General features: G+C 38.1%; 2 protein-coding genes across 10 annotated transcripts in view; one reads left to right on the forward strand and one right to left on the reverse strand.

The window, feature by feature from the left end:
• Nucleotides 1-3,732, reverse strand: part of LOC109037377 (uncharacterized) — a 40,730-nt gene extending 36,998 nt beyond the window's left edge. For 2 of the 3 annotated variants that reach the window (XM_072300530.1, XM_072300529.1), the window contains exons 1-2: nucleotides 3,122-3,732; nucleotides 41-180 (exon numbers count right to left, since the gene is read on the reverse strand). The gene's annotated coding sequence lies outside the window, so the exon portion shown is untranslated. The remainder of the gene's footprint in view (nucleotides 1-40; nucleotides 181-3,121) is intronic. The other variant, XM_019051994.2, reaches the window with a different exon arrangement.
• Dpp10 (Dipeptidyl peptidase 10) overlaps nucleotides 1-26,116 on the forward strand; it is a 127,193-nt gene extending 101,077 nt beyond the window's left edge. For 5 of the 7 annotated variants that reach the window (XM_072300532.1, XM_072300531.1, XM_072300535.1 and 2 more), the window contains 14 exons: nucleotides 4,771-4,845; nucleotides 5,208-5,260; nucleotides 6,674-6,882; nucleotides 7,526-7,695; nucleotides 9,082-9,188; nucleotides 9,765-9,888; nucleotides 12,508-12,737; nucleotides 17,725-18,011; nucleotides 18,987-19,177; nucleotides 19,907-20,049; nucleotides 21,454-21,648; nucleotides 22,715-22,875; nucleotides 23,716-23,927; nucleotides 24,742-26,116. In XM_072300532.1, the coding sequence (XP_072156633.1) occupies nucleotides 4,771-4,845; nucleotides 5,208-5,260; nucleotides 6,674-6,882; nucleotides 7,526-7,695; nucleotides 9,082-9,188; nucleotides 9,765-9,888; nucleotides 12,508-12,737; nucleotides 17,725-18,011; nucleotides 18,987-19,177; nucleotides 19,907-20,049; nucleotides 21,454-21,648; nucleotides 22,715-22,875; nucleotides 23,716-23,927; nucleotides 24,742-24,897 (2,313 nt within the window). In that variant the 3' untranslated portion in view covers nucleotides 24,898-26,116. Of the gene's footprint in view, nucleotides 1-4,770; nucleotides 4,846-5,207; nucleotides 5,261-6,673; nucleotides 6,883-7,525; nucleotides 7,696-9,081; nucleotides 9,189-9,764; nucleotides 9,889-12,507; nucleotides 12,738-17,724; nucleotides 18,012-18,983; nucleotides 19,178-19,906; nucleotides 20,050-21,453; nucleotides 21,649-22,714; nucleotides 22,876-23,715; nucleotides 23,928-24,741 lie in introns of all 7 variants that reach the window. The other 2 variants (XM_072300533.1, XM_072300534.1) reach the window with 2 other exon arrangements.
• The last annotated feature ends 216 nt before the right edge of the window (nucleotides 26,117-26,332 follow it).

The following is a 26,332-nucleotide window of genomic DNA, read 5'->3' on the forward strand; positions in this document are numbered from 1 at the left end:
CACTAAGAGTGCTCTTAATATTTGTAAGGTAGGTACTCACGATCTTTACTGTAGGTGCAGAAAAGTGAAATCCTGCAACAAATTCAAAGGACTTATTCGTGGGGTGGTGCGTAAAAACAGATCGTCTTAGAACATTGAACAGAGGGAAGGGGTGTCTTCAATTTTCTCCACATTGACAATCTGTAATTAAAAAGATTAAAATATATCTTCTCTGGACCGCTCTATAGATCATAGATGCAGTAATGCCCTAGTGGCAACTTTTGAAAGTTGGCAACACGGTTTTTCCTCCATTTCAATGCATTTGAAATGTGAAAAAATCGACTCTTAGTGAAGCAGCTCATGGCCGGATTTGCCTACTTGCCGCCCATGGGCCGCCTGTATTTTGCCGCCCTCTTCTCATTTATTTTGAAACATTAATAAGAACCATCAAGTGAATGTGTCGGAGGGAGAAGAGTGCATAAGACGCGTTCACTCGTGTTGGACACATTTTTTGCGTAAGCCCTGTCAACACTACTAGCAAAAGTTCACGGAACTTCGCGCAGAAGTTCAGTTCTGTAAACCTATCTCTGTGTGGACAAGGCCTCTCATTTGTAAGAAATGAACTAAGAAATTAAGAAAAAACAAACATAAATGTGGTTTAATAATTTTAACTTCCGCCGCCGCGCCGTGCAGCGCTAACCACACTGTGTTTGGCGCAATGCGTGAAGTATTCATGTAGTCTTGTAGGCACTGTGCGTTTCACGCCGCGCCGACCGCTGTTGACCGTACTATGTCTGCCGCAATGCGTGAAGTATTGATGCAGTCTCGTAGGCGCCAATATGTGTTACATGCCGACCGCCGCGCCGAGGGCTTCTACTTTTCATCTCAAGTCCTCGTCATCATTTCTCGCTGCGTCGCGCCGCTCCAGGCCAAATTACGTGTTTGGTTTTTCTCTTAACTCAACTAATTAAAGGTGCGCAGTCTTTTGCATCACCAAATACGACAAAATTATAAATTAATTAACTCTCAGGAAATGAGAGATTTTGTCACCTTTTCTTGTTTGTAATTTTTTTTCTGATCCAATTTTTTTGTACCTGCATTTAAAATGCAGCTGCAAGCTACTTCAGGGCCGGATTAAGGGGGTCACCCCCCCCCCCCCAGGGCCACCCTCTTAATCCGGCCCTGAAGCAGCTTGCATTACCTTAAATCAATGTTTCAATGGATTTAAATGGAGAAAAAACAGTGTTCCCAACTTATAAAATCCCCACTGGAGTGCCCGCAGTTTAAACTGAAGAAATAAATAACATAGAAAGCATGAGGTATTTGCAACAGCGAGTTTAAAAAGTAGTTCCGAACACGAGAACACGAAAAAGTAGTAGTATATAAAGCATATACTCCCAATTTTTATTGACTAACCTTGAGTTACAGCTGCATATAATTCTTAAATTAAAAATAATTGGACAGCTCATTCTCTATTTAAAAATAAAAATCCCTAAATTTCATATCACGCTGAAGCACATTAAGTATTCATCGCGGTCGGTACATATGATATGTGACCAAGACATACTATTCATTAAACTGAGAGTGTGTCTCGATTAAGTTTTACGAATAAAAATCTATCGTAGATTTGTGATTTTCACTAGGGATGTGCTTCTGAAGTTATTTCAAAATTTTCCTTCGTCAGTATCTGACGGAATACAGCATGATGTAACAATTGGGGAATTTTTTAAAAACATTTCCAAAAATCAGAAATTGTCACGTCGATAATAATTGAATCGAATATTGATATAATTGAATCGATTATCGATCGAATCAATATTAGCTCGATCTCCTAAGTACTGAAGATCCGCCGCAAGGTTTTTACCGACAAGGAAAATAAAAAAAAGAGGGGGTTTCCATCCGAATAACTTGGTGAAGAGTCCACTGTGAATATTCAACGTAGCAATGTAACCGAGCGTGCTTGAAATTGCCAAACAGAGCAAAATATCCTCGTTGCATGCGCATTCCCAGATTTTGCATTCCTTCTACTCTTATTCAGTTTTTTGATTACGGCTTGAGTTGGTCGTGGCATATTTACATATTCCTCATGGATGGCTCATCAGGACAGAAAGGAATTGCTTCCATGAAACTGATTTGCATGCTAAAACATTCCACAGCCTCTGCACGGACTCTATCAAAAACACAGCGGATCTGGTAACTACGAAAATTCAAGAGTAAACTAGTTTAGAGCTTTAATGAAGCAGGGTAGGACTTATTTGTTCTTGTGGAGATATCCTGCTCCATATTTTGGCTCTGAATGACAAATCCGTACCAACAAGCGTTCCATCCATCTCTTATTCAAATGTATGAGCATGGATAGTGAAGAAAAATGTTTGTTGAGGGGCTGGACCGTCCCCCCCCCCCCTTCCGTATGAATAAATCGTCCCCGCGGGAAAAAAATTGGAAGGACGATTTACTTTTACTTGTCAACTACAATTGATACGTGACTTTCTGTGAGAATGGGGTGCACAAAGGAGTATTTTGCGAAAATTGTAAAACACATTTTTCTGAAATATACCTAATTAAACGGACATGAACCGAGTCACATTCCAGGGAAAAATAAGTCAGCGGCTTTGAGCTTCAGTATAGCGGTGCTTTTTCTCCTGTCAAAATTTCAAAGCCGAAGTAGCAATGGCTAGGCGTGAATGATCGACTATCGATATTTTCCCATTTGAAGTTATGATAAAAAATCGATTATTAAGGTGTTCGTTGCGAACACCCTGTAAATCGATCCTTTTCTATAGGTTTAAATGGCAGTTCAATCGATACATCGCAAGGCGCGATACGCCACTGAAAATAAGAATTTTTTAGTTTATAATTTCAATATAGACTTCAATCTCGTTTGCTCACTACTGTCGGAGAGCTTTTTACTTTGCAACAAGATAGTTATCTCAACAAAAAAAAGGAAAATCAACATGTCGCTTTTGCACAGAATTAAGAGGTTGGGCAACTCAAAATAGCTGAGATGATTTATTTTGGGGAGAGGGTAAACAAATCGACGCGCATGGAGAAGTTGAGCTCTCTACAGCTATTTGAAGTTTTTTATGAGAAGGTTAAGGCGAAACAAAAAACGAGGAAATCAAATGATCACAAGCAAAATTACCTTCCTCCCACGAAGTCAAAGGTAGGTTATGGACGTTGTTATTTCACCAGGATTGCAGTCAACCTTAAAAAGTTGCGTGGGGCGCCTCCTCAACTGCTGGACATGAGCCGTGCCTGTTGTCTTATTTACTCGGGGACAAACCGCACTCGATTTACTTTATACATTTTAACAGCACTTCAAATTTTAACCTCTCCACTTGAAAATTTAGGAATTTATAACATTTTTATTGAAAATTTTGCTCTTGTTTTCAACATTTTATTTGGCGTTTATCAGCTGCAGGCTATCAAACTGTGGAAAGGCCAAACTCAGTTCTTTGTTTCCTTTCATTTCAATTCCGTAATCCACAGCTGTTCCTCAATCCGTATGATTCATATTATTTCGACGCAAAGCATAGGTTATGATATTAGGTGTTGCCGTGCTCAATATTTTAAAATTTATTTGTATACATGACTCGCGCCAGCAATTTCTTCTGGATAAGCAATGGTGCCAAACTGCCCATTCCTATGATTTCCAGTCCGCCACCCTCCTCCCACCATTTTTTAAAACTAAACAATAGTTCTCTTAAAGTTTCTCGGGACTTCTTTCAAATGATATATTAACAGAAAATTCCAAGACGACGCTTTGATTAATTCTTCTTCTTGAAAAAAAAAAAAAAAAAAATTAAACATGGTCTAAGATTTTGAAACGTTGCGATTGAGATTAATTTTTTCCTGAAATTATTATGAAAACGGGAAGGAAACACGTTTAGAGATCTCGAGACTGATGAGACGTGGAGTTCCATTTTATAGCGGCGCTGATTGCACCATGCCGGCCAGCGCTACATAATCGTATCAGCGTCGCAGTGTGACGCGCCTTCAATTCCAACAAGCGGCAACATAGGCATCACCCGAGTTGGTATAGTTATCTCACAAGCGCGTTACTTAAATGACGTTAAATATCAATTGCTATACACAAAAATGCCTATTTATCTCCGAATGCAACGTTGCACGTTTCCACCCACTTTTTTCAATATTTTTCCGAGAAAAAAGAAAAAACTTACCGGTTTTTCTCAAAATTCACTGAATTTTTGTGGAAATCACTTCGAATATATTCACAAAAATTTTAACGGGGGATTTTTTTTTTTTTTTTTGCGCGAATTCTTTTTAAGAGAAGGTACAGTTGTTTCCGACCTTGGAGGAAATCTGCTCCGATTAATGCACTTCATCAGTGAAAGTTTTGAAAAAAATAATCACTTCTATGGTGATTCTCGTATGTAAAATAGCATGCTCTATACTTTTGAATGGAATCATTTTTTTATTATGACGCGTTTTTCACACAAGAATCGATTTTTGATTATAGGAACAACGGTTATTCAAGGGTAAAGATTGACAACTCAAGATTTTTTTAAGAAGAAAAATAAAGGCATCCATGATCAGATTGAAACTTTGCTGTTTTTTTATTGTATTAGTACCATTTGGAGACCGGGAAGCTGAACATGTCCAACTTTTTTACAGCATGCAATTGAGCCACATCCTTTAACTCCAGCTTCAAAAGACCTGGGAGTTTTTATAACTCTCTTCCTTATAACACAGCTTAGAGTCCTCGAATACACAGAAACCCTTTCTTAATAATTCGGTATTAACCATCGTTATTTTTGGTTTCTGTTACAGAGAAGGCTGAATCCAATCAAATTTTCCATATCAGCGGATGGCCAGTTTATTCTTCTTGTTCACAACGTTCAAAAGGTAAAATGCACCCTGCAACATCCTCGTGATTTTGATTCTCAGAGGACTAAGTAAAAATTTCTTTCAAGCCGAACGCAAGGACTTGTAAAGTCATATTTTCTCTGCTGTATGATTAGTAGATGACTGCCCAAGTAATTCTAGAAGATATAAAGGGTTACATTCACAAATGATTTTCTTCTACCAAAAAAAGATCGTAGAGAATCTTTCAAAATTTTAGAAATCATCAAAAAATCAAAAATAAATATAAATTTTAAAATGATCATTATTCCATTCAACATGCTCAAATAAAAATATCTCATTGTATAGTATGTGCTCTTTTCTCTTTGAAAAACTTATGATGTTCTTTTTTCTTGTGCAAGCAGCTCTTCCGGCATTCATTTTTAGCTCAATACTCCATTTACGAGCTAAAAACTACGTGAGTTATTTTTTATTTGGCAGTTGTAGTTTTATTGTGCACGTTTGACACATCACAGGTATCTGATAAATATTTTCTTCAGTGTTTATCGGAAAATTGTATATTTACTTATACCGCCCCTTGCCCTCACTTTTTAGCGACAAGATTCATGACTCCTCGAAACCATCTATTGTATGTAAAAAATGACTGAACAACGCATTAAGTACCAAAAATTACGGAACTTATGCGTATTCAGAAATATATTTAGAACCCAATTTTGGTCCTTTGCATTCCTCCTTCCCCTTTGATCGGCGAGCTTTACCCCCCCCCCCCCCATTTCCCGGATTGGGGATCCAACTCGTCGCTTCCAAGACGAAGGAACGTAACTACTTTCCAGAACGTTGCAAAATGTCTTTTTTCCATTTTCATTTTCACTAAAAATTTTTTTTTTTTTTTTTTGAACAAAGTGAACTCGAACTTGTTGGAAATTTTAAAATTTTCCAACAAACTATCTTCAAAAATCATCGAAATTTTGGACGAAAATTTCTCTTTCATTTTTGTGTAAAACAATTTGCGGCAGTAGATTTTGCAACACTGGGGTAGAAATACGTTCCTTTGTCAGCATTTTGCAATTTGGAACTAAAAATTCTACCCCGGTTTAAAAACAACGTCTGTGCCATTAGTTTCCCTATGCACATAAGTGTTTTTCCAGGAAAGCCTGAATTTACAGTTCCAAATTGCAAAATGCAGTCCAATTTTCTATTGTGCCGGGACCGACGACGAGATTGGCCCTAACCGATAAAATCACCAACGATCAACGATCAACGATCAATGACGGTACCAACGAAGCGCAGAATTCACACCTTTACCTTTTCCCAAAGCTAGCTCGGATAATTGCCTATGCTACCTGCAAAGTTCAGTCCGCTTATTGCATGGTTGGTTCTTCCATCAGATGATGGTGACTAGGATAACTAATAAGTAAGGAGTTATTATAGGGCCAAGTTAAAAATAAAAAAATAAAAAAAAATAAAAAAAAAATATAAAAAAAACACCACCTTAACACACTCAAAAGTGGAAATGAGAGAAACCTTTCAGCGGCGTAACCCAAATTAAATAAACTAAGCTTGCCAAATGGCGTAATTGCAAATCTGGTGTCAATCAAAGGTTTTGAGGTTGAGAGTCACGAAGTAATCACAATGTCAACACAATAACACAATAAATAAGCTACCTATAAAAATTAAAGTTTTCGCGGTTTTTATCTTTTCACTTAGGAATTTGTCTTTACTGTTGGTTATTTTTTTTTAACGATCATATGTTGATTCTTAAAATGAGACCATTTCATAGTTCATAGTGACTTCACACATGCACGTCTCTCCACATCATGACTCTCAATGTAATTGTCATCCTTCATCAACCCTACACTATATTTTTCAGGGATCTATTTCCTCTATTGGTTGGAGATGTAAAAGGACATCCGTTTCTTCTACATGCAGAATGGTCATCCGTTGGTCAAAGCCTCATCATAGTCCATGATTACGATATTTATTATAAAACAGCACCAAGAGATGAAAAAACATTCCGAGTGACTAGGACAGCCGTGCCCGGAATAATTAGTAACGGAGTTCCAGATTGGCTGTATGAGGGTAAGTAGATCAAATTTGATACGTAGTCAGGCTAAAAGGTCCTCAAGTAATAATTTAAATCTTCCAGTGCAATGAAAAAACCAATTTGGTGTCAGAAATACTGATTTTCAATTGTTGAGCATGAACACTATCTAGTATTCTCAAGAACATGAGATCGACGTTTCAAACTATTTTTGGACGTATTTGTGCTGAAAGGGATTCTCTTCGAATGAATTAAACCATAATGAACTGCGAAGGTGTAGGATTTGTGTCTTTCATGGCTCCTTTGAATTTAATTTGCTTACACATAGTTCCTCACATTATATGTACTCGTATGTCCAATTTTTATTATTATAAAATTGTGTAATCATTTATATGCTTGGTCTTTGTTTTGAAGGCTGATAGCGGTAAACTTCAACACATGTGGTTCAATAAGGTAGAGGCCAGGGAGCGTTCTAATTGATATAATCTACCATTTCATAGCAAAAGACTATCATATTTTTAAAACATTCGCCTATTATCAAGCTACATATTAAGCCCATTATTTTCTGAGAATCTTATTTCCTCTATTCGAAAAAGCGGACCCGGAAGTGTTATTTGCTTCCTCCTCCTTCACTTCTGTTACTATTTAAAACAAAGTTGAAACAATAAATGTTATTTTCAGAGGAAATCCTTGGAACGAATACAGCTTTGTGGATGTCTTCGGATGGCAATTTGCTTCTATACGCTTGTTTTAATGACTCTTTAGTAGGAGAAGTGAAATTTCCATGGTACGGCACATCTGACGACTCACAGCAATATTATCCAGAAATTCGCAGCCTGAGGTATCCAAAGGTAAAGTAAATACTTTTTCGAAGATAGTTTCATCGTGTTAGGATTTTATACAAAAATTCGTCGTTCCCCTAGAGGCACTTTTGCCTACATGGACCCATTTCTTGATTGCCGTATTCAGGAAAATACAAGATAGTCAAAATTCGTAGTTTTCTAAATGAACGAGCATATTGCCAATATCGCCATTCAAGTATTACACAATTTTCTTGCAAAATTCTTCACTTAATGATACATTAAAATGACACCGCGAATTCTATTCCAAATTCCGCTGCTTTGAAAACAGAGAACTCTTCTTTTTGTCTTTAAAATTGAAATTGTTATGAAGATGAAGAAATAAAACCTCAAACTCCGCTTTCAAACGTGGGTTCGAATGGGGTTTCATGTACCTTTCCGAAAGTTTTTCCAATCATGACTCATGAATGTTACTCATAAGTGTCGCTTAAATACTCAAGATAAGCTGCGAGCCTTTGAGAGGACCTTAAATGCCTCTGAAGATATTTATTTTGCGCGCTTTTAAGTCTACTTTATCTTCATCAATGGTATATTGTCATTATTAGATACGCTCACTCAAGCAGGATGATGAGAAAAGGGAACTCTCGAAAGGGATTTTATAGGCAAAACATGGTGGCAGTGGAGAGAAGCGTTTGAAGTTCTAATATCAAGCAAAACCCCGCCCGAACGGATTGCTCAGCTGAGCATGACTGGAACGATTTTTTACTAACTTAGTTCAGAACTTTGCGTAATGCGAGGAAATTCTGCTCCATTTAGTAAACGCTGACTGGTATTCGTTGACTCAATACTAAAATTGAAACATTCAATAAAGAATTCGAATGATTGCCTTTTTTTCTTGGTCATTCCTTTTTGTGCTGCTTATAGCAGTGCCTTTATAAGCAGTGTGTACGTGCAGGCCTTTCCTCCTATATTTTAAAAGTCTAATCCTTCACTGGAATAAAAAACGCATTGGATCTAGAGTCCAGACTCTTAAAAACATCGACAAGAAAAAATGCTCTTGATTCAATCAGATTTAAGCTTAAATCAAGAACCAAGCCTCTTAATTTGAGCGGATTTCCTTTTGATTTAAGCTTACATCTAATTAAATCAAGAGTTCTTTTCCTTTTCAATGTTTTCAAGAGTCTGGACTTTCGATCCAATGTGCTTTCTTTCCAGTGTTGTATTCTCTAATGAATAGATATCAATAACTTTCTAGGAACCCTCACTTTTCTTCACCCATTTCTTACTAATTCCCCCAGCTCGCGACCACATTTTTTAATTCTGACGTGCATAACTGCTAGAAACTGATTGTGAGTGTAATGAATGTTGGTACTAAATTACCGAAAAAAAGGATTGACATTATAAGGTGTTTGATATGAAGTTTCTTACATTTTTCAGGCTGGAACTAATAATCCCGAGGTGTCCTTATTTGTAGCAGATCTAAGTGATGTGAGCAATATAAAAACGAAGCTTCTGAAACCTCCAATGATGTTGGGTCAGACCAAGTAAGAAGTTCTAAGAATATAAAAAGTTACAGATTTCACTAAATTCTCTACTAAAAATTATTATTCAGGAGGACCGTGCAAATTAAAGATGAGCATTCGAGTGATATGATAAAAAAAAAAAAAAAAAAAAAAAAAAAAAAAAAAAAAACTATATCTAAGAATTGACTTATTCAAAGAATACAGCGTTATTATGCAGTTGATGTTCCTTCTCATAAGCTGGTATTTCGCATATGATGCACGTAAGCACGAGTATCACGCCTAGAATTCTAACCGTGAAATATCTCAATACCGCGGCTTTGTACACTCACGAGGGGCTGCAATTGAATATGTCTGGAATCATGATTAAAGTTTGGTTCACTTTTTTCAAAATGTTTTCATTGCTTAAAATTTTGGTATTAATTTTATTAAGAAAGAGTTGACTATTTTTAACAAGTAGGGCACAGTTCCACGAAAAAATTGTCTTTGTGCTTGCATAGATCTCTTATTACATTTTATTTGAAATTTACTTGTTAAACATCTCCTCAGCAAGTGAAAATGAAAAATCTGCGGATTCTCAAATTTGAGCTTTTGTTTTAGGGGCTACTATTTTAGTGCCGTGACGCTGATAAGTTCAAATGAAGCGTGTGTGGTTTGGCTAAATAGAGCGCAAAACACTTCCATGACAACAATATGCAAATCTCCATTATGGACGTGTATAGAGGTAAGTTGCTCTTAGCATATCCTGTGTCCGTTTCTTCAGCTGCCAAACTTCACATCCGTATGTTAATATACTTTTTACTACAGCGTTGTATATCCTCCTCTTGTTATCTTTGGAAATCCGCTGATCCCAGAGGATTCCATTTAACATCGCTATAGCCTTCCTTGCTAAGGTGTTCCTTTCCCTGATAGCTTGATCCGTCCTTCCATCCTGGGTCAACCGCACTCCCAAGTACTTGAAGTGCTCGCAGCATTTGATCTGCTGCCCATCCTCCAACTCAATGCTTTGCTGATCACCACCAAAAGTCATCTTCTCAGATTTGGATATGCTGACTTCCAAACCCCACTTCCGATATTCTTCTACTAACTTGCGCATCATGTACTCCGCGTCTTCTTGATCTTGAGCAACCACCACCTGGTCATCAGCAAAGCACAGAGTGAACAGAGTTTCAAGATCACCCAAGGGGACACCCATACCAGAACACTTCCTTTTCCATTCCTTTTCTCCTTACGGAGATGGATTTCTGGAGAAGGTCGGCAGGAATTTCTAGGAGAGATCGGGTCCGTAATGATAGAGTGCGTCAGATAATGGAAGTCGAAAATGACATCGTGTTCGACGTCATGACCAAACAACTTGTTTGGTATGGTCATGTCAATAGGATGACGGAAGAGAGGCTGCCAAAAAAGATGCTTGATTGGGTTCCTCCTGGGAGGAGGCGTAGGGGACGCCCAGTGAGAGGTTGGCGACAGAGGGTGTTAAGTGAGATGAGGGAGTGTCAACTCCCTGATAACCTGTGGGAAGACCGAGCTTTGTGGCGATTAGGTGTCGCAAAGCGCCAAAGAGCGCTATAACAGCGACTCGTATGTATGTATAGAGGTAAGTTGGAAAATTACGACTTTCAAATTCTTCTTATTTGGTCCGGACCAATGATTGTGAGCTATATTTTTCACTCAGTGATTTGCATAAGGCTCATTTTTCATGTCGTAAAACCTGATAATGGCACCAAATGTTCAGGATCGTAACGGTTATCGCTCCTTCAACGTCTCCTATCCTCAAGGAATGTCTCATATGGTTTGCGCTGTTGGCAATAGAGGTTATGGGATGCTTCTAAATCCACATCATGAAAAAGATGATTATTGGAAATCTGGGGTTAAATTTAAGGTTAATCTTCAGCTGTAGTTCCGAAAAAATCCACCACGTCGCGCTGCTAAAATCCGACTCCGAAATCAGTGATTATTTAAATATCACAATAGGTATCTTAAATTCTAAGACTCATAAGTTCTAGCAGCATACGTCTGGAATCCTTAGAAACAAACGCGAGCTTTGAAAGTCTAATAATAAAAGCTGTAAATTGATCCCAGTTTCTCTTACGGGATATCTGTAAGTGCGAGAGAGACAGCTCACGGTGGGAGAGAGATATCTGCCAACTGCTGAGAGCGATCAAGCGCGATTGGTTGCATCAAGGTCATCATGCTTAACCCTACTTTTTTCTGGGATCAAATTGCAGAGCTTCAGAAATGACTTTTCACGTTGTTTTTAGGGTCAATAGGAAGAAGAATGTTATAGCTAGAACTTATTTATCTTCGATTTAAACAGAAATTCCTTCAACTTTTATAAAAGCTCAAGGACTCACGTGGTGCTGTACGGACTCTAAAACACAGCGGTGGCGCCCCCTGCGCGGAGAAATTTCTTACTTCACGCAGCTGTAGATACACCTTAACACACAATTTCTTACAGTGATTCGTCACTGGAAAGAAAATACAAAAACAAAAACAAAAAAAGATGAAAACTGACAAAGATTTAAGAGATTGATGAAGCTAACTTAAAACTTTCATACTCAGCAATACATTTCCCATAGTTTTGTGCAAATCATTGTAATTTCCTGCAACGGCTTTTGCTTAAGTTATATCATTGGATATTACCGGATAGTAAAAGTTGTTTTACCAGTGATCATGTGCCGAAGACCTCCTAAAAACCTCCCTCAATAGCAACGGAAACCAGTGGCGTGGCGTGCTTTGCGATATATCGATTGTTATGCCATTTAAACCTATGGAAAAGGATCGATTAACAGGGTGTTCGCAGCGAACACCTTAATAATCGATTCTTTACCATAGGTTTAAATGGCATAACAATCGATATATCGCAATTCACACCACGCCGAAACCATACGTAGCCATACTTTGGAAAAGAACTGTTACAAAACAACCATGTAAAATCCCCTCACAGAATAAAATGAATCTTAATTTCTGCAGTGTTAATGAATAGTTCACCAAAGTGTCTCTCTCTCACATACTTTTTCATGCTGATTCCCTCCCCCTTTATACCTGTCCATTGAAAATTGATACAGGGTTATTCAAAATCCACGCACCACTGGTCATAACTTTAGTTCTAATTATGATATCGATTTGCGGTTTATGACGTTTTTCCTCATATCGAAGGGGAAACTTTTTAGGTACTTTCCAGGTTTTAATTCCCTTGGGGGTGGAAGGCGGGGGGCAACTCAAAAATTTCTAATGGCCACCCCACCTCCCTTATGGCCAGTGGTGCGTGACTTTTGAATAACCCTGTATAATGGCACAAATAATATGATATAATTTTTCCGATTTCTTTGATGTTAAACAGGCGCAGAGAGTTAGTGGCGAGGGTCGGGGTTGGGTGGATCCACAAAGTGCACCTTTATTTTCGCCGGACGGGAATGTTTATCTAACTCTAGTTCCTGTTCGGGACGGTACCTCCGGCTTCTTTAGACATATCGTATCGGTCAACATTAATAAGAAACATATGCTTCCCCTCACTCATGGTACCTATGAAATCAACAAAATCGTCGCTTGGGACCACGAACACCATCTGGCGTAAGTATACATCCTCAACTATACAGAATGAGAAACAACTTAATCAGCCAAAATACACATAATATATTTAATTTATTTTCCGGTTGAGAATGAAATTGTAACTATTTTGAAACGTTCCGGGATTTGTTTATCTTTTGTTCTGTATTTGCAGCCTTTTCCCCAAATTAACTTGTTCTTTTCTTCATCCTTATATGAACCTGGGTTATCAGCGTTCATAGCATAAAGTATTACGATTTAATTATACGAGTTGAAATCGTTTTGGTATGACAAAATCTCGCGACTTCGCAAAATATCACCGAAATTTCAAATTTCAAAACGTGTAGTTGTAGCAATAATCAAATTCTCTCCGTAAGAACAGAGCTAACTCCGCAAAGAGAGATCCTTCGTCTCCTCACCCATGTTAATTGCTTCTCTGGGAGTCAAATCAATTCCGAATTGAATTTTTTTCATTTTTAAATTTTTTTCATAATTTTTTTCTAGGTAAAAATATTTCGAAGCGAACTCTCCGGAATTTCACTGAGATCCTTAATAGTGTAGCTTCAGATAATATCATGACCCACCTTTGATTGGTATCCTTAATGATGTTAACGAGGTACTCAGTGCAAATATTAGTTACTAGAGGCCTATAGCCGCTACGCGGCTTCCAACCACCGAGAAAAACTACACATAAAAAATAGTAGAGCAACCACGTTCAAATTATTTAGGAGATGAATGGATACAAAAGACGACGGGTGCACGCGAAAGAAAGCATATTTATCTCCAAGTGCAACGTTATGCCCCAATTTTTATGTTTTCTTTGTGAACACTATTTTTAAAAAGCCACACAGTTTTTCCCATGAATTTTCTTAAATGATCTCAAGTGCAAGCATGGAAAATTTCGACGCGATATTTTCGTTATCATTCTATTTTCTTTCCATGTAACAAAAAAAAATTAATTATGTGAATTTTTGAATCGTTGCAATGAGGATACATATTTTCCCTTTACTTATGATAAAAACCGGAGCAGTGAGTTAAGAATGATGACACATAATCCTAGTTTAACGGAGGCTTTAGCGTTGCGCGAGCCTGGGAACGGAACGTGGTAGAGTCATCTTTGCAGTGTGACGCACCTTCCATCCGGCAAGCGGTATTATGCCTACACCCATGTTCGAACAGTTATCTTGTTACGCCTGCCGTCAATGAAACCAAATATCGACGCCTCCACGCGGGAAAAAATGTTCTTATCTTCGCAGCTTCCATCAAATCGCAATTGCCCGGAAACTAGGACCGCACATCTTATCTGATAAGATCGTTCGCCCTTTAGACCGATTCTGGGGGATTAGGCTAAACTAGTCGATGAGTCAACTGTTGGTCTAATTTCATCACGTGAACGTAGAAGAAAAACGGGGTAAAAAAACACTAATGTGTGATCAATTTTCAAGGACAATTCTGTAATTTCTCCTACGATTTTAAATAGATTAAAACGCGTAATATCCGAAATCTAAGCTCAGATTTAGATTCCTCGTGAAAAATTGATGAGATTTTATGTATCATATGTTAGAATAGCGTGAAGGAAAAAGGTTTAACGACGCGTGTAGATTCTGTCATACTTTCCCTTTGAACTACGCCGCCGCGGCGCTTAGCGTTCGGTTTCGTCCCGAGGAATTCCTCACGATAAATTCTTATTCTTCCTCCTCCGCTGACCCACTGAGCACTACCCATGTTGCCACGTTGAATTCATATGCTCGAATCAGTATGTCTACGTTACGTCTCTTTCCTTCACGCTATGCTCGGGTATGATACATGAAATTGTATCAATTTTTAACGAGGAATCCGAATCTGAACTTCGATTTTGGGTATCATGCGTTTCAAGTCACATTTTCCAACTTCAAAAATCCGAAATGACGGACGTGGCTAAAAATGCTATCTCGGCTCCTGTTCGATGGATTTTTATGAAACTCGGTGTCAGGGTATGACACATGAAATCGCATCGATTTTTTACGAGGAATCCGAATCTGAGCTTCGATTTTGAGTATTACGCGTTTTAAACCAAAATCTGTCAAAATTCAAAAAATTCAAAATTCGAAAATCCGAAATGACTGAAGTGGCTTAAAATGCTAACTCGGCTCCTGTTCGATGGATTTTTCTGAAATTCGATGTCAGGAGGTATTTTTCGACGGCGGGAAACTCGAATTTTTAGACAGTTTTTTAAAATTCTCAAATCGAAGATGGCGGACGTGGGCTAAAATGCTATCTCGGTTTCTGTTTGTTCGAGTCCTGTGAAACGCGGTATTATGTGGTGTTTTTCAACGGGAAACTCGAATTTTTAGTCAATTTTTTAAAATTGTCAACTCCAAGTTGTTGGATGTGGCCTAAAATTCTACCTCTGTTTCTGTTCGTTATAGAGCTTTGTGAACCGCGGGGGATTTCAAAACCATTTTTGGGCGGTAATATTTACAATTTTAAATAAAAACGTCAAATTTAGTCTCTGAAGTATCAATGTAATGAGCATTGTGAATGTTTTTACTTGCACTTTATAAATATTAAAATTGAGGGGCTTGGAGAACAAGGCGCATAGATGCATTTTTCACTATTTCGAGAAATACGTGCCTGAAGTTTACAAAATTACATGAATCCTTACGGCGGAAGGAAAGTTTAACCTGACTTTTTTATGTTTAAAAATCGGAATCTGGGGGCTAATCTCTCGCAGAATTTGCACCTAGACTAGCTTCACTTGAAACAAATTAAGTCTCAATTTTTCCAAAAACAGCACTTATGCGCCTTGTCAGTGGCGTGGCGTGATTTGCGATGTATCGATTGTTATGCTATTTAAACCTATGGTAAAGAATCGATTATTAAGGTGTTCGCTGCGAACACCCTGACTATCGATCCTTTTCCATAGGTTTAAATGACATAACAATCGATATATCGCAAAGCCACTGCGCCTTGTCCTCCAAGCCCCTCAATTGTAAGAGCACTCGGTGATCTAGAACGGGGTAGAGTCCCTTTATACTGAGAGTCAAGACAATTTGAATCCATTTCTGATTGGTTCCCGTATTTTAGGCTTCCACAGTGTCACAAACGGGAATAAAGATTACATTTTCACCAATTGCAAAGATTATAATCTGGAATGGACCAGGGAATTACGGGTTCGGCAAGGAACAAACGGAATGAGAGGAGGAACGGAGAAAGGCATTTGAGAATGGGCCGATCAAAGATTACGAAAAACGTTGAATTTCTGTAATCTTTATTCCCGTTTGTGACATCCATGAGCCGAATTGTCTTGACTCTCAGTATAAAGGGACTCTAGAACGGAGAAATATCTCCGTTCCGAAAAATGGAGTCTAACGTCTTCTAATGCATTCATTTGGCATGAAAGATAAATATGCAAACGCTACGAGTTGAGGAAAACTGTCGGTGATGAAGGAAATCGAAGCAGATAATGGAGCCGAAACTCCTCAGAATCCATCTCAATCTACGGGGACGGAGATGATCCTCGGATTGTGGCAGTTGCTACGGAGAAGCTGGAATGAAAAACAGTCGCGCGCTTTCCACCCAGCTCCGTTCCTAATTCGTGCTTTAAATCTTAAGCGACTCTTAATGCCCCATTTCCCTGCCTCCTAGCTTAAGAGAAAGTCAAACTCCATCATTGTCTTCTCTGCGCAGTCCTTTTTTCTCAGACGAGTGAGTAAATGAATTACAATGAATTCGTCATCGGGCGAGGACAAAGATAGCTCAGAATTCAAGAGATCTGATCTGCCCTTTATACGTATCAGGGTTAAGAATGCTGGTTTATTGAACTGCCTAAAACTCAATGATAAAAAAAAAAAAAAAAAAAAAAAAAAAAAAAAAAAAAAAAAAAATAAAAAAAAATATTTTCATTCATTTGTGACTATGGACCACTAGACAGTAGACAAGGTACGAATTTAAGCAGTCTGATACATGTTTCTTAATTAGAATTTCACGTAGAACACGATTCTTGAATGGAAAATTCAACTCCTAACTAAGACATTAACTTTTTTATTTTACATTGGTTACGGAAATTTTGAATTGCCCGGTCACAAGAAACGCAATTCTCTACCTGAGTGGAATCGCGCCTTGCAACAGTTTTGGCAGGCTGCTCAATCAAGCATTGTCCCTTTCCCTCTCTTTATCGTTCAAAGTGTGAACACTTGGTCTAGCTAATCCAAAGCGTCAAGATAGAGGTTTCCAGATTTTCATATCGCAGAGCTGGTCATGGTGAAGTTTAGTGTGCGATTTGACTCACGCAGACTATTGTGTTTTCATGAGCGGGAGCTGGCTGGCTATATCCGAATTGCGTCCCGACCTCTTATCCGAATTGCGTCCGGTGCATTTATCGGGAAGGTGGCAACACCGCATATGAAAGGCGATGTCAATCGACGATTTTATCACTTGAAGGTACGGGTCGAAGTGCAAAATTAGCAAAAATTAACTCAGCAAAAAAGAGCTTGAACGCTAGGAAAAGCTGTCTGAATTCACGCGTCAAGAAACATTAAATATCTTAGTTAGGAGTTAATTTTAGTAATTTTCGTTGCGCAAATCGTGCTCAACGTGAAATTTTGGTCAGAAACTATGTATCAGAATTTTTAACTTCGTACTTTGTCTTGTGGTCCATTACGGTATTGGATTCCATGCGCTGAGGACTTTTAGGTTCTTTTATTAAGGTCTGGCCACACGATCAAATTCCGAACCAATTCTGATCAAAGTAGACCACTTGATGACTGATGGTCACCATGCATCAGCCCTCTTTGATCAAAATTGGACGGGCCGTCAAATTTTGATTAGAATGGAGTGCCACCATTCATCATTTCCTGCCACAAGAAACATTTCTGCCAAGTTTTCATTTTAAAACCAAGCAAATTAGGACTGATGACTCCCGACACTTTGATGGTAATTGGTTCGGGAATTTGATCATGTATCGAGACCTTATAACATGGAAGATTTGAGTGAAGAATAAAATTGTTTTTTGTTTGCTTTGCGGAATTAGGTATTATCTGGGTGTGCCTTCGGATGATCCAGCACAACTGCACCTGTACTCGGTGGAGACGGAGGCGCCAATCACGGGTGGGCCAATCGCAAAACCCATTTGCCTGACGTGTCCGGCCAGTCCCAACGCACCACCCGTCATCCATTACGAGGGCGCATCCACGACCAGCGCCAAATCAGGATCCGATCCCTCGAAGATGTTCTACGACGCCGAGGAGGAGGTCCAAGAACAGGCGCCTACTAATGAACCGTCGACGAAAAAGAAAAGAAAAAAAAGTACGTGTATGTGTAAGTAACATCCAAAGTAGGGGCCGTTCGTAATATGCGTCTGGATCACGGGAGCCAAAGGCGGATCCAGGAGGGAAGGGAGGCGTAGGAGGTGTACAACGTCCTCTTTTTGTCCGATAAAAGGAGGAGGGAAGAAAGGAACGGAGGGAAAAAAGGAAGTAGCAAAGAAAAGAACGGAGGGAAGAAAGGAACGGAGGTAAGAAGAAGGAATGACGCATATATTTGGTCTCTACTTATGACAAACTTTACTCATAATGCATATTCGATGCTTTAATATTTCGAAAACTTTTGGGGGAAGCCCCCCGGACCCCTCCTTCGCCCCCCGTTTGAAGTGTCTACATCTACCTACGACGGGAAAATTCCTATCTACGAAGGGGAATGGTTAGGACTGCGTTACGTATAACGCTAGAGACGTGTAATGCGTGTCACTGATTTTTTTAAAAATCTACGATGAAAAATGAACGGAAGGTGTCAATTTTTCAATAAAAAAATCTAGTCTCTCTCTTAACCTTATCATTGCGCGAAGACCAAATTGGGAATTCTAAATTTTCGTTAACATGAACACAAAATCAGTTTGGATACATCACATGTTGTCTAATTATTTCTCATATTTCATATTTTTTGAGGGAAAATTGATCAAAGTTCTGGCTGGAATTTTGAACGATGATGAAACTCTAACTTTCCGCCGTGCTAAGGAAATATGCCGGAAAGACACATTTTCTCAGATAAAATGTTTATTTTATGAGGAGAGATATTTGTTTGAATATTTTCTCTTGCAATTTCCTAATATTTTAAATCTGACCGCGAATAAACTTTTGTAAAAAAAAATCAAAGAAAAATAGCATCAGATTTCCTTGAAAATTCATATTTTATCAAAGGAAATTTGACAACTTCTGAAGGCTCATGCGGCGTTCTTCTACAGCACGGCCGTTCTGTTTTGATCGATATCTAATTCATGAGGATTTGTTTCAGCAGGCGAGGAACGAGAGAAACTGGAGGAGCTTTACAAGCCCTGCACGTACCACAATGTTGTTTTCAGTCCTGACCTATCGCACTATGTTCTCGAGTGCCTAGGCCCTGGTATTCCAACTGTGAGTTTGTACGCCACAAACCCCAACGGCAAACCACGTCTTCTCACAATCTTGCAGAATAATACAAAACTCCATGTAAGTGCAAATTGATCGGTAAAAGAGGGAAGAGCCAAACAGCATAATATAAAAACTGATTCATCCGTGATTTTTTCATCTATTCAATAAGTTTGAAATTGATACTTATTCAAATCCCATGAAATGGCCGCAGTTGAAACTCCCACGCGGTTATGTTGTTTGATTTCTGTGCGCCAGAATAAAACGTGTAATATGCAAACTTTAAAACCTCATGTCTGTAAACTTTTAACTCTCAAACATAATATACATGCATTGGTACGCCTTCGCTTTGAGTTTGATACACAGCATCTCTGTGCTGCGGGCCGATTATTGAAATTGTCAGACAAAGCTATAGACAAAGATGACAAAAGGGATTTGGAGGGCACCTATTGGTGGAAGCTGATGGCTGCAACGGACAAAGGCAGTAAGTAATAGACTAACTAACGGCAACTCACAAGAAACCCGACAGTTAGTCCATCATTTTCTCCCTTAGTCTATGAGAACCACACATTTCAACCAACAGGATCGCTCCATACCCTTTATGTCTTTAATAATCAGCTCGTTGAGCTTGGACCTCAAGAGGGCTAAATATACCATCTAAATTTTACGCTACAGCCCTTTTTTTCAAATTCCTAATTTTCCTCTTCATTTCCTTTTCCTTTTCATGATCGTCAAAAATGTTTGTAGTTGATATTCTATGACGAATGATTCTTAGGAATGTTTATATTTATTGATGTGTAATATTTCCAGGAGAGGGTATCGAAAATAGCGCTGCCGCAAGTCAAAACGTTTCCTGTTCAAATTTCTGGTGGCTATCAGGCACACGTTCGGCTGCACTTCCCACCAGGTTTGAAAGAGGAGGAAATCACCCGCTATCCCCTTGTTCTGCACGTGTGAGTATTTCATTGACTCAAGCACCAAAAACTTTGTAATACTTATGGAGCATACTGAAAAGTCTAGGAAGAAGAAAAGAAATCACAATTGTTTCTAGCCAAATCGTTCATAGACTTCTAGTTATATTTAACATGCTCTTCCTTCAATGACCAGTAGAGAAAGAGGTCTAATTTTACCATGGACTTGTCCAAATTGATTTAGATATTATGAGATAAAAAAAAGCACACACACATAAACTCAAATAATTCAATCGCAATAAACTGAAATATTGATAATAACATTTAACTGGTTCCACAGGGTAAAAAACATGCACGAGTCAAGGTACCCCAAAATATGCTTATCCCGACTCGAGGAACTAGATGAAAGTAGGTACAATATAATTAAATACAACTGGTTCTCTCAATTAAAAGCCATGTTACATAAAATTGACCAAGAATATCTATTTCTTAGAGAAACCACAGAGCCAGCTGCGATCTGGAAAATGGTAAATGAAATTCAGAGAAAAATATCAGAACTTATCATGGAAAAAGACAAAGAAAAGTGAAATGAAACAAAGTTTGTCCCCCATTACAACCTAATTAACACTGAGAATATTGATGCCAACCATAATTATTTATATCGTAAAGTGAGTTTTGCGAAAAAAAGACTATTCAGCCAACTACGAGCGAGAAATGTTAAATCCCTTAACATCACTATCAATCAGATGAACCATAGAATTAACCCTAACGAAATTTGCACAATTTGTAATACTCAACAACCTGAAGATGCGCACCACTTATTCTTTGTCTGCCCCATTTACCATAACACTCGAAAATATTACTTACACAGCTACCTTAACAAAGACATAAACCTAATTCTTAGTAAAGACTCAAACGAGCAGCAGCTTACAGATATTTATAATTATTTTGCGACAATTCTGAGTATAAGATCGTTCATAATAAATGAATAACTGAACCAAAAAACAAAGTTTGCCTATCATGAACGCTGCTATTTCATGTACATAATTGTAAGCCCAGCATATTCTAGTGATAAGTGTAGCATAATGAAGTAATCTCATGTTTGTAAATGATCTCCCAACCTAACCCCCTTTGTTAAATCCTCCCCAGGATAAAAAATAAAGTATTCTATCTATCTATCTATCTATCTATCTATCTAACTTTAGCAAATAAAACTCAGTTCTGTTGCACGTGATTAATTGATTTTATGGATTTTTTATTCTAAAATCAAATGTGTTACTTTATTTTCACAAATTGCTCACCTTTCAGCCATAATAGATGGCACTTGCCTCCAGCATGAAAGTAGAGTTATTATCGTTCTTTTTCAATCTTTTACATCCATGAAAAACAGTATATCATGTAATAACTTCCTTTATCTAGTTGAATAATATTTTTGTTGGTGTTTAGTTACGGTGGACCAGGCACTCAACTTGTGACTGACATTTGGAAAATAGACTGGGATACATACTTATCTAGCACTAGAGATTATATTGTCGCTCAAATCGATGGCAGAGGTGCCTCAGGCCAAGGTTATCAGAAATTACATCAAGTCTACAAGCGCCTTGGATCAGTGGAAGTTGCAGATCAACTAGAGGTTACAGAGTGAGTGTTCACATTTTTCAAACACCATCCAAATTGTCAGCTAATAAGATTGATTCTGTATAAAAATTAAAATAGAAAAAAAGAGAATATAGCACAGTGCTGATGTAATCCCTCAAACTTTCAGGGACCCTCATCAGCTCCCTAAGGGCCCGAGGGGAGGGGAGAGGCTTTGAGTCGATGAAATTCGGATTCTTTAGGGTCTATTCTCTATGTTCTTTTTTGCGGTTCTAAGGTCCGCAGCGAAGGTCTAGTATCAGGGGAGATGGCAATAGTGTACTTGCCTCCGAAAATACACGAAAAATGCAACGTCGCGAACCCTCTCCCAAATTTTACATTAGGCTAACCAAATTTTATGGGCTGAATAATGAAGGGGCTGGTGGCACTCCCCCCCCCCCCTCGCGCCAAGATAAGAAAAAAAGGAGGGAATAGGAGGGAAAGAAAAATAAAGTTCTCCTAAAAATTTACTGAAATGGTTTTAAGACAGTGCTATATAACCAAATAAAATAAAATTAGGCCACAAGAGGTTTTATTCGTCAATTTTCAACTTTCAGTTAAAGCACCAGTTATATGCTCAAACGGCTAAAATTTCAATCTGGGAAAGGCTGTTTTTATAAAATTTCCCTTAGAAGACCCTCCAGACCTACCTTATTCTGGAAAGCCCCCCCCCCTCCCCGACCCCCCCTACTCGACATCAGCAAATGGTCCCTCCTCCGCACTGTGTATCCGCCGCGCCACGGCGAATGAACTTATTCATGAGTTTTCTTTCACTGCCAATTCATGTAAGAGCGGTTCTTTTCAGAATGTACTTTATGATGAGGAGACACACTATACGTGCATGAATAAACTGTTTACGAACTGAATAGTTTTATTTTGTCGAAAATATATTCCAGCGTATCATTTAGTTTTAATTTTCGGACTCAACATGTGCGAATATAATCCTTCAAAAACTAGGTAGTCCGTTTCAGATTAGGACGACGTGTAACGTGTCTAAGTTTAGGTTTATCTCCTGAACTCATTTGAATCGGGATCCTTCTAACCTCTAGTTGACCCACGATCTACTTTTCAGATACCTACGAGACAATCTACACGTCATAGACAAAAGACGAGTGGCCGTCTGGGGTTGGAGCTATGGTGGCTTTGTATCAGCCATGCTGTTATCCACACCAAATCAAGATGTCTTCCACTGTGGAATTGCTGTTGCCCCTGTTACTTCTTGGAGACTTTACGGTACGGAGAGATTATCTTTTAAGAATGATACAGAGTTTACATATTAATTTCTTTGAAGCATAAATTAACCGAATTACTTCTCTTGTTAACGAGGGATGAAATAAAATGACATGTAGGTTGAGGTTTATCATGATACTGATTTAAATTGAGATGAGAAGCTACAGCATTACTGAGGGAGAAAATTTAAAAATTTGCGTCAAATACCTACTCTCCGGTGGACAGCAACACATGTAAGTGTACCTCTTCAAAAGAGGGCCATACACAGTACCCATTTTTCAATGTTATAATCTTTCTTCATCATTAATTTTATATTTTATTATAATTAGTTGGAAGTTCTAAAACGTTTTAAGTTGTTGAAATTGAGAATTGATATTATCTGTTGCTCCCTACACTATACTTCCAAAATCCGCATATTGCAGGTCTGAAACATGCTCTCTACTACCAAGCTAAGGAAAAACGTCGTATGAATCTTCTGGCGTTGCCAAATTTTCTTTGATAAAACACGAATTTCCTGGTAAACTTACGAACACTTTTCTTCCAATTTTTCAAATAATTTTGTGCGCTGTTTCACCTAAAGTCCCCAAAAATTTCAAGGAAAAATATTCATAACTTTCTTCAAAGACAAACATTTAATTGAAGGAAATTCGGCAACTCTCGAATATTCATACGGCGTTTTTCCTTAGTACGGCAGTCTACTTCTCTACTCCGCGTTAAAGTCACCGAAGAATACCTTCTTCAAAGCCACCCAACCTAGATCCTTTTGAGTCAATTAACTTTATATAAAACTTTTATACATTAAAAATTGTATTTATTTTGTTTTAACCTTACCGTTCATTGCAGACTCAGCGTACACGGAGCGATTCATGGGTGTCCCGAATGTAACAGGAAACTACAAAGGTTACGAGGAAAGTGACCTGTCACGACGAGTGGAGGGATTCAGAGACAAAATGTTATTCCTAGTCCACGGAACGGCTGATGACAATGTTCATCTGCAACAAAGCATGATCCTAGCTAGAGCATTATCAAACGCTGGCGTGCTTTATAGACAACAGGTACATTTTTTTTTAAATCTTTGTTGCCTACCCTCTATTCACCCATACCAATTTCTTCAGCCGTTTGTAACAAAAATGTCTAAATTTTCCGCAGGAACAATAATGTCAAACCTTTGTTCCGCATGTAACTTGATCATACAATTTCAAGCATTTTCGCTCTTCGTAAAATCGTATCCCTACGGAATCTCCGCTTCATTAATATGTTTTTGAAAAAATGCTAGTTCTTTATAGCAGTAAGATGTGGATAACTATCAGGCCGATCCTCACATTTTTTTTTTTTTTTTTTTTTTTTTTTTTTTTTGAGATTAGCGACGCATCTTAGGATTTGATGAAATTTAAGATTCCTTGATTCCCCCCCCTCTCTCTCTCTCTTCATTAAAGTTTCGTTTACATATATCGACAGTGTAAGTCGGCAATCACATAACTCGTTTGCGGTGTCTGAAAATCTCCGCCTCTCTGTTATTGTTTTAGAGGAGAACAAATTGGCATGATTCCTTGAAGTTTTTACAGAATTTTCTTCGCATAGAGAAAAAAAATCGCTGGAGTTTTAAAGAATAGCCGTTGATTAGTTTTCCGTTTAAAAGATAGAGTATGATAGGAAGTCTGCGACGTCGCAAATCGAGTTATGTGATTGCCGACTTACACCGTCGATATAGGCCGAAATAGGTTAAAATAAAAGAGCAGAAAAACTTATATTAGAGTATAATTACAACAAGTAATCTTCCTGAGTGTTGGTGATGAAAAAAATTTACTCATAATTAGACCACAAGAACATTTAGAGTTAAATGTAAATGGTATTCAATTTTGTTTGTAGATCTACCCCGACGAAGCGCATACGTTGAGTGGTGCCAAACGTCATCTCTACCGGAGTATGGCCAATTTCTTCGATGACTGTTTTCGCAAGCAAGTGCCACCCGACTTTAAGGCGGGACTTCGTAACGGAGGTGGATCCACGTTTGTAGACCATTAGTGATCTCGATTCATTCCTCTCTTTATATTTCAATTTTTCTACTCTGAATTTATCGTAGGTTCCAAAGTTATAATTTCTGCGTTGTAAAACACTGAACAGTGTTCGGTCAATCAATTATCATTCCGATAAGAAACTTCTTTATCATAGTTTTATATCGTTAAGTCTTCTCGAAGTGCAAATTATTTACGATATGTGCTGAGCAATACTAATTCTATTTCTATCTTCCCTGCTTCAAATTTAAGATCAAAATCAACCTCAAGGTAGACGAACGGAAAAAATAATTCAAACTTTGGAGCCTCATTTCTAACCGAAAAATGTTTCAAAAGAGGGAAAGGATAAAAATTTCCTGTTTTGTTTGAAGAAAACAGAGAGCGTAATTTGTAAGTATTTGAGAGAGTTACTGAAAAATGAGCCCTATAACACCACAATCTGAAATGCATGTGTGCTGTCTCATTCAAGTTTTGCTCTCCGTCTGTTTCTCATGGGTACGTGCTTCAAAGTGAGCATGCCTATGTGCCTGATAATTTTTCAATCATACGGAGATAAAAAAAGAACCAGTAAAGAATGGTCATTGAGGTTTTCTAGACCTGTTTTTAGAAAAATTCAGGTGAATTCAGAAAGTTACAAGGCAAGTTAAAATATAAGATTGATCAGTCGCACGTGCTAAAAATCTCATTTTGATGGCTCACATGCTAGGTTAATTAGAAATTCGTAAAGAAATTCAAAACGTGCACGTCTAAAGTTCATTGAATATTCGCTTTTTGAAACAAATGTAATCGGTGTTTTGCCTTATTTTTCATAAGTGGCAATCCTTTTTTATTTGGATCGAAGAAATTTGGTACCAAGACAAACATTCTACGGGTATGAACATTGAAACACGATCTTATCGATACAGTGACGATTCTTGCAATTTGGCAACATTATTTTTCTTCAGTTAAATCCTTCATAAAGAGCGATTCTAGAGTGAAGCAGTCTGTCTCTCCAAAAATTAATTGTTTCACTTACATTTAAATGGAGCAAAAACAGTGTTGCCAATTTGCAATAATCATCATACTGCTTCGATTCCTGAGACTGATACACTCCTGAAACACTCAAGGCACAGAAGAAGAAATTAACTGTAGATAGGAAACGAGCGTTGCGCCTTTTTTGGATTGTCTCTTTCAAAACTTCAAAGTCTCCTCTAACTTACCGCAAGGTTATCAAATTAAATGCCGGAAACATCCACACAGTTAAAAAAAAAATACACAAGCTTAAGTTTATACGGGAACTGGGTCAAATGATTTCACAAGCCTTGTGTCAGCGTAAAAACTCGCACACATCCCCGAGTATATACTTGAACAGATTTGTGTTAAAATAGTCCATACTTTGATATTCATACACATCATTGTAAATGTTTTTTAAACAATTTTTTCCACAATTTTTACTCGTGTTCCAG

This window comes from Bemisia tabaci, chromosome 5, assembly GCF_918797505.1.
Source record: "Bemisia tabaci chromosome 5, PGI_BMITA_v3".
NCBI classification, from domain to species: Eukaryota; Metazoa; Arthropoda; class Insecta; order Hemiptera; family Aleyrodidae; genus Bemisia; species Bemisia tabaci.